The 13,932-nt window shown below is 44.7% G+C and overlaps 1 protein-coding gene across 1 annotated transcript in view; it reads left to right on the top strand.

Annotated features, from left to right (window-relative positions):
* The window catches only part of MYRFL (myelin regulatory factor like), an 874,676-nt gene that overhangs the window by 225,426 nt on the left and 635,318 nt on the right, over positions 1-13,932 (top strand). Inside the window, exon 4 of the mRNA XM_078673905.1 lies at positions 10,575-10,806. Within this exon, the coding sequence (XP_078530031.1) occupies positions 10,575-10,806 (232 nt within the window). The remainder of the gene's footprint in view (positions 1-10,574; positions 10,807-13,932) is intronic.

Raw genomic sequence — 13,932 nt, forward strand, 5'->3', positions numbered from 1 at the left:
ATCTCCAGGATAATAAATTAGTTCATGCTATTAATTACAGAGGATGATGTTATGAAATGAAGAATGGCACTCATATAGCAAAAGAGGTGATGGTACCTACAAATGTAGAAATAGTTATTGGAGAAGAGGTACAAGAAAGGCATAGTCAGGCGTCTGTATACAAATGGCAGTGTAGTAGTGTTTGCAGTATGTGACAGCAATCTATTGACATATTAAGGAAATTCCTACGTATATTTTCACGGCAAAGTTTAAAACACAAAATAAGTCCTTTACAAGGATTGAATCCTTGCTAGATTGGAAAAAATGCACATTTGCAGAGACACTCACTGGCTTGGATTTTAAAGAAAATGTGTCAACGCACCTTTAATTATTCCAGGATGATAGCTATACATCACTCAACAATGCAAACTTTAGTTAGGAGGCTGTATTATGTGAAACTCCTCTTTTATGTTTAGGAGAAACTAATAGAGCACTTTTGAATGGTACTATGGCAGATGTAGAAAAGGTTTGAAAAGGTTTGTGAAGATGTATAGTTTTGTTTCTTTGGTCCTGAGCAGGATCCTAGAGAAAATGAGTTAAGAGGATGAGTTGCAGAACAGGACACTGGTATTACAGATGATAGTTTTGAAAAAGAGATTAACAAAGTGTGACCCGAAAAACCAGAGTATGTTTGTATATGTTGTCGACGCACTCACTACAAGATTCAAATATGGACTGTTGACTTGTGTTTAAAAAGAAAATAATGATAACTGACAAAAGTTAGCTGTGTATTTATTTGTAGAGAAATGTTTTCACTTGTCCACACGGCAAGTTACATGTAAGTACTGTTACAATAAATTAGAAGATAATGAAATGCTTGCTAATGTAGAACAACTATGAAGTGCCAAACATTTTTAAAAAATCAACATTTATGATTCTTTTCAGCACTCACTACAACACCACCATCCATGCACTATGATGCCATCCAGGAAAACTCTGAAGCCAAATCTTGAAGTTGAGATTAGACCTCTGAATGGACTGTCTGTCCCTGTGTTGTTGCAGCTGCTATTGAAGTAGAGGGTCCTTCAGCCTTGTGTTGCCTTCTTGGTGCTTTTAGACAATTGCCATGATATGTTTTTATATGGTAAAGCATGGATGTAGTCCAGCAAGAGTATTTTTTATTTGTACCCCATGACAATGTTTTGTCACATATTGTGCTTGTGCAAATTTAGCTGTAACACTGTGTAAACCAATGAAATTTCTTTGTTTAGGAGTTATGTCGTATTCGTGAGTTCTGATGTTGAAAGTTATTTTTTTAAACTAATTTTTTTTTACAAATGTGTTGTTAAAATAAAGTTAAACCATTTTGTAAACAGCTAGACTCAGACTTTCTGTATAATATGTCTATGTATCTGTTTTACACTTGGTCATTGTTATTCCTGACTAGTGACATCATTGCGACCTCCGGTGTTGCTGTGAAGAAGGAAAATGCATTTTTGATGTACTTATTTCGACAAATGAATACAAAGGGGAAAGTTAAATTAGTATATTACTAAATAGCTACACTGAAACTTTATGTAAAAAATATGTCTATATATGTGTTTTCCACTTTGTCAAACACACCCAGTATTCAATCACTCAATCAATCAGGAAATTGTAAGCACACTACTCACACGTGAGGGTCTCAAGGCGCTGGGATGGATGGGAGGGGGGTCCGAGGGGGTTGCGCAGATCTGTTTAGCCGAAGAACCAGGTCTTGAGGGTCTTCCTGAAGGTGTTCAGGGAGGGGGCTCTTCTGATGTCTGTTGGTAGCTCGTTCCAGGTTTCGGCTGCAATTTGAGAGAAGGATCTTCCGCCTGCTCTGCTCTGGATGTGCGGGGTTTCGGCCTGTGCGAGGTTGGAAGATCGGAGGTTTCTTTAGGGTACGTGGAAGTTGATTCTGTCATTCAAGTATTTGGGTCTGTTGTTGTGTAGGCATTTGTAGGCGTGAGTGAGGATTTTGAAAGTGACTCTTTGCTCCATGGAGAGCCAGTGGAGACTTCGTAGGTGTTGGCTGATTTGTTCATGTCGGGGGACGCCGAGGACCAGTCTGGTGGTGGTGTTCTTTATTGTCTGGAGTTTGCGGAGTGTGGACTTGTTGATGCCGGCGTAGAGTGTGTTTTCATAGTCCAGTCTGCTGGTTATGAGTGCGTGGGTGACTGTCTTCCTTGACTCAGGGGGGATCCTCTTGAAGGTCTTGCGGAGGATGCAGAGGGTGTTGAAGCAGCTGGAGGTGACGCGTTGACCTGTCGGACACAGTGTGTCCTTGGCAATTGCACTCATAGAATCACACAGGCACTACCTATGCAATCATACAATCACCCAGGCACTACTCATGCCCTTACGTAATAACCCAGATATTATACACTCACTCACAGACCCATACAGCCACTCACACACCCAGCCACTGACCTATACAGCCACTCTCACACCCACATTTTCAAAGTTTACAGATTCTAGTTAGGAAATAAAAGTTAAAATAGCTTAAAAAATTCACTGAAAAAAACAAAGGTTACTGGAACGTTGTAGTTAGGAAACAGAATTTTAAAAAACATAGAAATTCACTGAAAAAACCAAGGGTTAGAGAGATGTTATAGTTAGTCTCAAGTTTCACTCGTACAAAAACAGTGAAATTCGGCAGTTTTAGTTAGCTGAGCTAACTATAACTCGTGCCCCAAATGCACTGCTATTGACCTCACATATTAAATCACTCATGCCTGGGTCAGTGACATCACTGATGACATCTCAAATTCCATCACTGATGACATCATCCCCAGAATCTCTGATGCACCCACTCACACCCCAATATAACTTTTCATACACCGACTCCAACTTCCACACTACCATTCTCAAAACCATTGACACACCCATACCAGTACTTACACACCCACTCACTGATTCATAGGTCTACACACACTTCCACTCATACACGCATACAGCTACTCATACACCAACTCACTCACTAATACAGCCACTGATATATCCACTCATACACCCATTCAGCCACTCACACACTGTCAGTCACCCATAGAGCTTCTCACACACCTACTCACTCACCAATAGAGTCAATCACACAGCCACTTACTCACCTAAACAGTTATCCACACACCCACTCACTTATTCATATAGATACTAATATATACTCACTCACCCATACTGTCAGTGACACAAGCACACACTCACCAATTCAGCCACTCTCACATTCACTCACTCACCCATACAGTAACTCATATACTCCAACTCTCACCTAGACTGCCTTTCACATATGCACTTACTCACCCATATACCACAGACACATCCATTCACTCACCAACACAGCCATACACAGACTCCATTGCCCATATTGCTCCTCACAGACACACTCAGTAACCCATACACCCACTTATTCACCCCCTCAGCCCCCAAACAGGTACTCAGACAACCAATGAGTACGCCATACAACCATTCATGTACCTCACCAACCCACACAGCCATTTAGACACAGAGTGTTACAGACATTCAGCTAACTATAACTGCTGAATTTCACAGGTTTTGAACGAGTGAAACTTGAACCTAACTATAATGTCTCTGCAACCTTTTCTTTTTTCAGTGAATACATATAATATGTGTATTTGTTCACATGACAAAGTAACATTGTAAAGCTTGTGAATTTAAAGTGACAGTGCATTTTTCAAATTCAACCACGTGGTAGAACTGGCAATAGACATAGAAAAGTTATTTCGGCAATCATTGGTACATCACATTAGGTTATGCAAATGAATAATCAAAGTCAATAATATGAAAACAACTTAACTATCATTATGGAAAACAAAAGAGATTTGAAACAAATGTTAAAAGCGTTGCTGTTTTCAGGCATTACACTTCTTGTACCGGTGTAAATAAATGTGCAAATATGCTGATAGCGTACACGTTAGTATGAATGTGCAAAATACGCTGTTGTCTACCATAAACTCTGCATCAATGCATGTGATGGCTTAAAATATCGTCATTTGGTAAACAGTCCATTCTCCACAGTAAAATTAGATTTGAATTTTATGAATAGTGGGATAAATCCCTATGTACATCATTCCCTGTTGGTCATTGCCGTCGATACAATCTATGTACCCGCCCCTAGTGCCCATGTGCAAGTGGTGTAGTGGAGAAAAAATAGTGACTGTTAAAAATCAAATATTCGCTGATAGATGGTGGTTCCAGATGGCACAGTTAGACTTATCTCACTGCGATCTTGTGCCATTTCTCAAAAGTACACAGTTAGGATATAGATAAACAAAAAATTGTTGTCACACATATTCATTAAGGCAAGGTGTTTAATTCACAAAGGTATCATATATGTTGACTTGCATAGCACCTGGATGACTTGTATGTATGATTCACCCCACTCAAAAGACTACATAGGACACTTATGTCAGTTAATAGCTGCAAGTTAACACCCATAGAATGCCTAGCTTAAATGCCTTGTAATGCATCAGGAAAGAAAACAACCCTCAAGCGGAGACTTTCCAGGTTGCGGTAGTGGTTGGTTAATATATAAATATATAAATATATAAATATATGTAAATGTGTATAAATACAACAAATATATAGACAAATAAATAGATAAATAAATACTATACAAATATTTTTCATTTCATCTATAAATATCTAAAAAACCAGTACCAGCCAGGGCAAAATAGCAGCTTATTTGTGATTGTTAGACCTGGCACCATTGCCATGGGTCTCCCTTCCATTTTTGCTGTTGCCTCATGTATTTTTGCTGGTGTTAGATGCGTTGGGCACTGTGCCACTGCTATCCAGTGCAACAGTGCTAGTGCTCCCTACTGTAAAATGAATGTATTAATTGGTGAATCCATGTTTGGCTATTTGGTTTACTTGTCAGACCCTAGTACAGTGCACTGAGTGTGCCCAGGGCGTGTACATCCAAATGCTGCTGGTGGGCTTGCAGCACTAGTTGTGCCACCCACAGAAGCAGCCTTGTAAGCCTGTGTGCTGTCTGGTACTGTCACACTGACTGGGCAAGTGCACCCACTTGCCACTCCCTAAACCTTCCCTTTTCTTCATATCAGTAACCCCTATAGTAGGCCCAAGGGCAGGGTGCATTGTAAGAATAAGGTAAGACAGGCCCTGGGGTGTGTGGCATGTCCTAATAGTGAATTACAGCCATTTTTGTTTTTCACTATTGCAAGGCTACCTGTTCTCCATAGGCCAGAATGGGCTGGTAGAAATATTACATTTTATAATCCTAACTGACTCAGAGAACATGGTAGAAATTCGAGTTTAGTATGCCTGGAATGATAAAACACATCTTTTAGTAAAGTTGATTTTAACATTCTGTGTTTGAAAATACCACTTTTAGAAAGTAGGTATTTCCTTGTCTAACCTTTCAAGCCTGCTTCTGCTAGGTTGTGTATTCCTTGTCTGGAGTTTGTGAGTGACAGGGCTGGGGGATTCCAAGAGACAGGATGAGTCAGCCCAGTGGTGAATAGAGAGACCTGCATCTAGATAGGAGAATGCTGGCTCCACCTCCTGTGGGGCGTCTGATGTTTCTGCCCTGCACTGTGAAAGGAAAGGAGAAGTCTGGTAAACAGAGTGCTTCGGAACTGGTTTGGACTGGGCAAAGGCCCCTTTCCCCACAGAGAACAAAGGATTTTGGGGTATAAATATTGGGACCCTGATCGCAAGAAATTAGATCACTTTTGGACAAACAAGAAGAAACCTCTGCTGAGAAGAGGAACCTGAAGAAACTGAGGAGAGACTATTCCTAAGCTGAAGTGCGGCTTAGGGATTGGCCTGCAGTGGTTGCCTTACTGCCAAAGAGAGGAGAAAGGAACTTTGTGTACTTTGCTTTCAACTTGTGAAGGATCTCCAAGGGCTTGGAAAAGAGCTTGCCTCCTGCTGAAGTCTCAGGGACAACAGACTTCAACCCCCAGCTCCCCAGAGTTCTTTTGGAAGTGCCTGCTGCTGTTTTGGGCCTTCTGAGGAACTGTGTGTCGCAAGGAGCTGGAAGCACGACGTAACGAAGAGGAAGCGTGTCGCCGTCGCTGCTGCTGCCGTCGCACTTCTGAACAAGGGTGTCCCCGCTGGAGTTGTCGCACTGCACCGCATCGAGAGAAGCATCTCGCAATGAAGAAGAAGCGTGTCGCCATCACTGCTGCCTGCCGTCGCACTTCTGAACAAGGGTGTTGCCGCTGGAGCTGTCGTATTGCACCTCATCGAGAGAAGAGTCTTGCAATGAGGAAGAAGTGCGTCGCCATCGCTGTTTCTGCCGCCGCACTTCTGAACAAGGGTGTCGCTGCTGGAACTGTCATATTGCACCGCATCGAGGAAAGCGCCTCGCATCCCCCAAGAAGCGCACCGCCATCGGAGCTGCTGCCGTCGCATTTCTGAACAAGGATGTCGCAGCTGTAGTTGTCGCATTGTGCATAAGTTTTACGCAAACGTGGGAGAAGAGTGTCGCAGCTGAAGCTGTTGCCGTCACACTTCTGAATAAGGGTTTCGCCACTGCAGTCCACGCATCGAACCGAGAACTTCTCGCATCCCCGGAGAAGCGTGCCGCATCTGGAAGATCTTCACGTCTTTATTTCTTTGCACCAGAACTTTGCCGCATTTCCCTCACTGCGACATTGCTTGTCGTGAAAGGGCAACGCATCGTAAGGTACATTGACGCAAAGTGTCACATCTTAAGAACTGAACTTAACTAAGCTAAAACTACCATCTTAAAGTAACAGTATTGTGTATTTTTGTTGTTTATGGTCTTGTGATAACTCTATATAAGTATACTTATTTTTTATATAAAATCTTGTGTGGTGTCCATCTGTAATGTTGTCGCTGGGTTACTGTATGTGGTCACAAATTCTTTACACACTGCCTCTGAGATAAGCCTGTCTTCTCATACCAAGCTATCAAGGGGGTGAGCAGGGGTTATTTAGGAGTGTTATCCCCTTATCCTGACTAGAGGCAAGGGTCCCTATTTGTCACAAGTACCTACCTGTGCCAACTAGAGACCCCCAAATTTAACAGTGATCAAATCTTGTTGTAAACCCGGGCATTAATCCCTAGTGGTAGGACGTACACTGACTTAATTCTACAACCCGATGTTATCATGGCGTAATCAGGGAACGGTAGCTTACCCAGGAAAGTGTGCAGATCTTCAGTGGTAGAACGTACACTGACTTAATTCTACACCCCGATGTTATCATGGCGTAATCAGGGAACGATACCTTAACCCAGGAAAGTGTGCAGATCTTCAGTGATGTTGAGGCCACCAGGGGTCTTCGAATCTAGTGGAGAATATACTGTGTCTCTAACCTCCGGAGTTTAGATTCTCTGTCACCGCCCCTCCTGCTGGATGTAACTGCATCGATGACAAAATATTTGAGACCACTGTTGTTGCTATGGTGGGCCTCCCTAAAATGTCAAGCCACTGGGTAGGTGTTATCCTGGTTGGCTATATATATCCATGGTGTTATAAGGTGGTTCTGACTATCTGAGGCGCCTGGATTTTTTGCTTTTTGAACTCCTAATTTTTGATCTTTTACTGTGGGAGAGCCTGATAAGCTGGGACTCACCCACAGTGAACTCATGATGGAATAGACTGCATGTGGATTGCACCGGTGTCCCCATTGTGAGAGAAGACTGCTGCGCCTTGGAGGGAGTCCAGGGCTACTGAGGAGAAGCCTGGGCCTCTGCACAAGAAGAGAGGCCCCGAAGGAGAACCAGGTGAAAGGCAGGCGCATGGAGCCAGTGAAGACAGCTCCCTGCTGAGTTCGCCCTCCTGGAGACCAGGACGGTGGCAAAAAGTGATCCAGGTAGCTAGGGCTGGCCACCAGGAGCAAGAAGAGGCCAAAATTGTGAAAATCGTCTGCCTGGGGGCTGGGATATGCCCCCTAGAAGGTAGGCAACCTTTGACGTCGAGATGACCAATGACGAAGCAACATGTGGCACCGCCGCTGGTCTTAGATGTGCCCCAGGGGTGGGTCAGGTATCAGGAGCTGTCCCCAGAAGATGGAAATTCCAGGGAGCGCTGTCACGCCCCCAGAAATGTGACCACGGGGCACAGGCTTCCCTTGAGCCCCCCCCACGAAGTAAAGTCAGGGAGCCCTGTCCCACTCCAGTGAAGGTGCCCCCAGGGGGTGCCAGGAGCCCACCCTGGCCCCCGATGAAACTGGGTGGCAGGGAGCACCATCGCATCCCCGCAAAGAGGTTCCTGGGGCCCAGACCCCCAACTCTGAGCCCCACCAAAGCTGATGCCGGGCAGTACCGTTGTGCTCCCCGTGAAGATCTCGGGGGCCCGGGATTCCCAAATCTGTGCCCCGGTGGCTGGGGTAAAGAGGAGGAAAGTGCCATCGCAGTCCGCCCCCGGTGGAAGAAGATGAAGCTGGGGAGTGCCATTGTGCTCCCCGTGAAGAGCTCCAGGGGGCCCGGGCCAACTAACTCCGGGCCCCAGAGTCCAAGGCAAGAAGGGGGGTGTGCCATCGCACTCCCCCACAGCTGCGGGCACATGAGGTGGCTGGCCAGACGGGGAGCCAGCAGGAGCGGCCGGGAGTGGGCTCCCCAAGCTGCGCTTCACTCACCTGCCATGTAACGGGTCCAGGTGGGACCGGGCCCCCAATGGCAGAGATGTTGCGGTGTGTGGCCACCAGAAGTGGCAGTGTGGCTCTCCCCGGAGCAGCGGGAGAGCCACTGCTCTGATATGCACGCGTAGAGCATGAAGTGCCCCAAAGTGCCCCATAATGCCTTGCAAGCATCTGGAAATCTACTCGTTTTGGCGTCTGGTGGCCCCCGGAGGAGGAGGTCACCACCAAGTGCTGGAGGAGGTGTAGGGCAAGCTGCAGGAGCATGCAAACTCCCCCCAACTGGAAGATTTGAAGTCCCTAGCCTCAGTCTCTGGGGGACTTAAAAGAAAGAACCCCTCAAAGGTTAGCCATGGTTTTTCAAGACTACCTCATGCTGGAACTTTTATTCTACAATCCTGAGTGGAAGCTTAGGGCTGCACTGAAGTGTGCAGGGTCAAACATGGATTGTCACTGATATGATACTCCTAGAGGTGGAAAGGTGTAATTGCACAAGTGGTGCATTTGCATGGTGTTGTTTCTTTCGGGGACTGGAAACCAGAGGTGTATTGTGAAATCATAAGCAAAGTGGGGTTATGTTGCTGGACATTCCTGCTAAGGTGTCCGGCTATACATGCTTAATCCTGTGATTATCATTGTGAAACCTTTTAGGGACTTTACTTGCAATGCATTATAACTGTTATCAGATATGTTGAGTACCCTCCCTAAACATGTATTCTTGCTACTGTGTTCGGTGAAGAACAACCTAGACTGTTAGCCACTAAGATGTAGAGGTGTATACTGTATGGTCTGTATGAGATGCTCAGTCAGGGTTATGTGTCTGAATGGCAGGAGTTCCCATTTGTAATGCTTGTGAAGATACTGGGGTGGGTTGCCACTGGGATGGTGCCAGTGGGCAGGGCCCTCACTCCAAGTTATGGTCAACCCACTGCATTAGGGGGAAAGATGATGTGCATACATGGGAATGGTGGTACTAGGCCCCACCACCCCTTGGGGAGGGATGGGAATGTTATGCAATGTCACAAAGTAATTCCAACAGCTTATGTATATTTGTAAATTGTTGCATGGTAATGAGTAGTGTGTGTGTTTAATAAATATAAAGCAAAGTACAGACTGTACAATCAATTATTGAGTGTTCTCCGTACCTGCAAATGGCGATTACTAGGCCACACCACCTCCCTTGAGTGAGCCTTAGACTGCTCTGCAACGCTGCCCTCTGAGAGTCAGGCGCTACAATGGGGTGTTTGGCTCCCAGTGAAGGACAAATGTAGACATGTTATTTGTGCAAGCCTCACAGATACTGCCTCGTTTTCCAAGACATGGTGTGTGGTGAGGAGTTTGGACGTGCATGGGCGTGGTGCCTGCAGGGGTTGGATGTTTGTGTACAGCTTCGTCTCTGCTGCAATCATTCTGTCAAAAGCTTTTTAGGATGAACGACTGTTAACTGCCATATCAAACTCTATCTTTTTTTTAGGTAAGCAGCCAGTTGTGGTTATTTTACCATCAACTGCAGCAGAGTCTTTTTTCCTCATTACTTATTTGTAAGCAAACATGAAGTAAATAAACATGCAGCCTTTATTGCCACATCTGTCATCCTCCCATCATTCGGGATCAATGCCTTGACTTTTCTCCTGCAAGTGATTAAAGCCGGTTTTGCCCCAAACTCCTCAAGTGTCCTTGGATAATTTCTCTGGACCGCTAAAATACAAAAATTCAGACGTTGTGCAAGTGGAGTCAAAAGGCACATAGATAACACCACACAGTGAACTTGCGAACTAATTAACAGAGTGAATGGTGGACATAAAAGCATACCGTTCACATTTAAGCACACATAATAAAGACGTGTTTTTACATCAAAAATGATTAACTGGTCTATTTTGTGCAGTAATTGGGAGCGCAGGCCTTTCAAGATGATTGTACAAGTCTGAGGAGATTTTTTAGTGTTTTTCGCATGGGCTGACAACTCTTGAATTATTTGTCTTGCAGGACTCGCTCATGGCCCCACTTGGCCTGGTGGGCTCCGCCCCTTGGCCTCTACTCATCCTCCGGGGTCATGCAGGTACCCAGAGAGCACCTTCGTGAAGACTTCCGCACTGCATCACTCCACCAATATCCAAGAGAACTGTTTGAAGGCGCACAGCTGCATAACTCCTTGGAACACGTCTGTCCCCACTGCGTGCCTGGACTTAAACTACTCCTGCAATCAGCAGGCTACTGGGTAAAGTACAATCCAGTCACATGTCTTGAGGGATTGTAACGTAACTGCTTCTAGTATTTAGTTCATTCAGTTGCTTTCATGCAAATCATTGTGGTGTTTTAACCCAATTCAAGTTTTTCAACCAGCAGTAATAAAAACAAGGGGACTTGTGATTTACAAGGGCTAGATGTAGGTAATTGTGTTTTACCGATTCGAAAATACCGAATTTTACCGATTCGGTATTTTCGAATCGGTAAATGCAATGTAGGTAAAAAGTCGGTAAAAATACCGAACCGTTAAGATTCGGTATTTACCGAACCGGTAATTACTGATTCGGTATTTACCGAATCAGTAATTACTGATTCAGTATTTGTCATTCATTCCTATGGGCCTTGAGGCCCATAGGAATGATTGTCAATTACCGAATCGGTACCGATTCGGTAAAATTTGTAAAAAGTCAAGGGTGGCAGGGTGTCACTTTGACACCCTGTTGCACCCCTGATTAGTGCTTGTGTGCACATGTGGCCCACATACATGCCCTAAGGGCATGTATGTCTGTCACATGGCACAGGTGTAAATGCACATATTTGCATTTACATAGGAATTCGTTATTTACCACCAACTAATAGTTGGTGGTAAAAATAACGAATCCTTAAAGCCCAGATGCACTGTTTGCAGTGCTTCCTACATCTCATTTACCAATTCGGTAAATACCGAATCGGTAAATGAAGATTTGGCAAATACCGAATCGGTAAATACCGATTCGTTATTTACCGAATCGGTAAATATACCACCTACATCTCAAAAGTCAATTACCGGTCGGTAACGGCCGATTTCGGCCGTTACCGACCGGTAATAGCCTACCTACATCTGGCCTAAATTCCTTCTTAACCACGAGACTACATTTCTCAGCATTTTCTGCGTTGTTGACTGAAAACAATAGCACATACTAAAAGATAACTGGTATGATGTGTGGCATATTGCCCTGATTACTTACTGGTAATCCTCATTACTCTTAGTCCAACTTGTCCCCTACCCAGTCATCACTAATGAGGATTGTCACCAATCAGAAACAGGAAGCAAAACAACAAATGCTTAACTAACCCCATCCATCCACCAGGTAAGGCTGTAAGAACATAGCCTCACCTGAAGGCTTCCTCTAATACCAAGCACCACAAATGCCTGATACTGAGAGGGTGGTGGGAAGTATGACTGGGTCGAGGACTTGTTTGACTAGGAATAATGAGGATTGCTGGTAAGCAATCAGGGCATTACCTCCATGTCCCTCGTCCTTGATCCAGTCATCACTAATGAGGTGTACCAAAGCAAACATATATCCAGATGAAGGCTTTTGTCACAACCCACGTCTGAACAAAGAAAGCTTACACAGCAAGGAAATGCACACCCAAGTGATTTTAATACTATATTAGAAATACAGGAAGAAATGTAAACAGTTAACTGGAACCAGCGCCTGAAACACAACAGAACCAGTTTATTTACATGCATCTTGAACACAAATCAACTGATAATGTCTGATGAACATGCACTAAGTAGTCCAAGTGCCAGCCTGGCAGATCTCTTCCAAAGGGACCCCCTTGAGCATTACCCATGAAGCAGAAACCCTCCGGTGGAGGAAATTTGCACAGTGGCAGGAACAGGGAGAGCAGCACCCTGATAAGCCAGTTTCATAGTATCTTTGATCCACCGACTGATGGTAACCTTAGCTGCCTTCTTGCCATATCCAGACAAACCGAAAGTCACAAACAAGGAATCTGAAGTCCAGAAAGTAGCAGATCTGTTGATATAAACAGATAGGGCACTCTTAACATCAAGAGAGTGTAATAAACAATCTTCCTCGGAAGAAATAGAAGGACAGAAAGTAGGAAGAGTCAATTCCTGAGAAGAGTGGAATTTTGATTGCACTTTAGGAAGGAAAATGTAATACAATTGTAAAACAACAGGGACCTCTACAAAGAGAAGGAAAGGAGGAGAACAGAGTAAGGTAGAAGGTTCGCCTAGGCACCTGGCTGAAGTAAATGCCACCAAAAAGGCAACTTGAAAAGACAAACGATTAAGATCCATGGTTTCCAAAGGTTAAAAAGGTGGAGATTGAAGAGACTTGAGAATCAAAGGAAGATCCCATGATGGAATAGGAGGAGGCACAGGCAGCTAAGAAAGAGAAAGACTCCAAAACATCAGGGACACCAAAAGATTTCCATCAGCAGACAGACTGACAGAATCTCGGAAAGCTTTACTTGCCGACCATTGTTCACCTTTCAAAAGGGAAAGAGAGCAACCTTTCTCAGAACCATCCAAAACGGACTGTAGAAAAACAAAAGTAGGGCAAGTGATAGAAGACAGACTATGAGAATTGCACCACTTATCAAAATTAGTCCAATGCTCAGAATAGGATGGGAGCGTAGAACCCCTCCTGGACCCTGTACCACAGAAGAGAAAAGGCCTTGCTTCTCTAAAGCTCTCTGTGCAACCTCCAAACTGCAAGGGTTAAAGGAACAGGAAAAGGAAGGTCCAGAAACTGCCTCAAAGAAGGAATATGGGGCTGAATCCATGGAGGCAACACCACCAGACTCTTCAACGGACGAAATCAAGACCTTTGGGTCCAAAAGGGAAGAACTGCCACCACCTGCACCATCTCCTGCCTGATCTTCCCCAGAAACCTCTGGATAAGAGGAATGGGAGGAAAAGCATACAGAAGCAGAGTGGGCCATGGCAGAATCAAGGCATCAATGCCCCCAAGCCCCATTTTGCTCACTTTCAAACAAAACCACTGGAACAGTGTATCTTGAAGAAATCCACAGCTGGATGAATGATCATCTGAAGGGTCCTCTTGGCCAATTGCAAAGTGAGAGAAGAGGGAAACTTGTGACTGAGCACATCCACAGTCGTGTTATCCAAGTCTCTGAGGTGGATCGCTGATAGAGAGAGGGGATGGATTTCTGCCCACTGAGCCAATGAACAATGCTCCAGATTTATAGACTGGCTGCGTGCACTTCCCTGATGATTGATGTGCACAACAGTCACAGTACTGTCTGAGCCTACCATGACATTGAACCTTTCCACATGGGGCTGGAAGTAGCACAGCACACTCTCCGCTGCAGATAGCTCCCTCCAATAGGATGGCCTGTT

The sequence above is a fragment of the Lissotriton helveticus genome, chromosome 1_1, assembly GCF_964261635.1.
Source record: "Lissotriton helveticus chromosome 1_1, aLisHel1.1, whole genome shotgun sequence".
Lineage (NCBI taxonomy): Eukaryota > Metazoa > Chordata > Amphibia > Caudata > Salamandridae > Lissotriton > Lissotriton helveticus.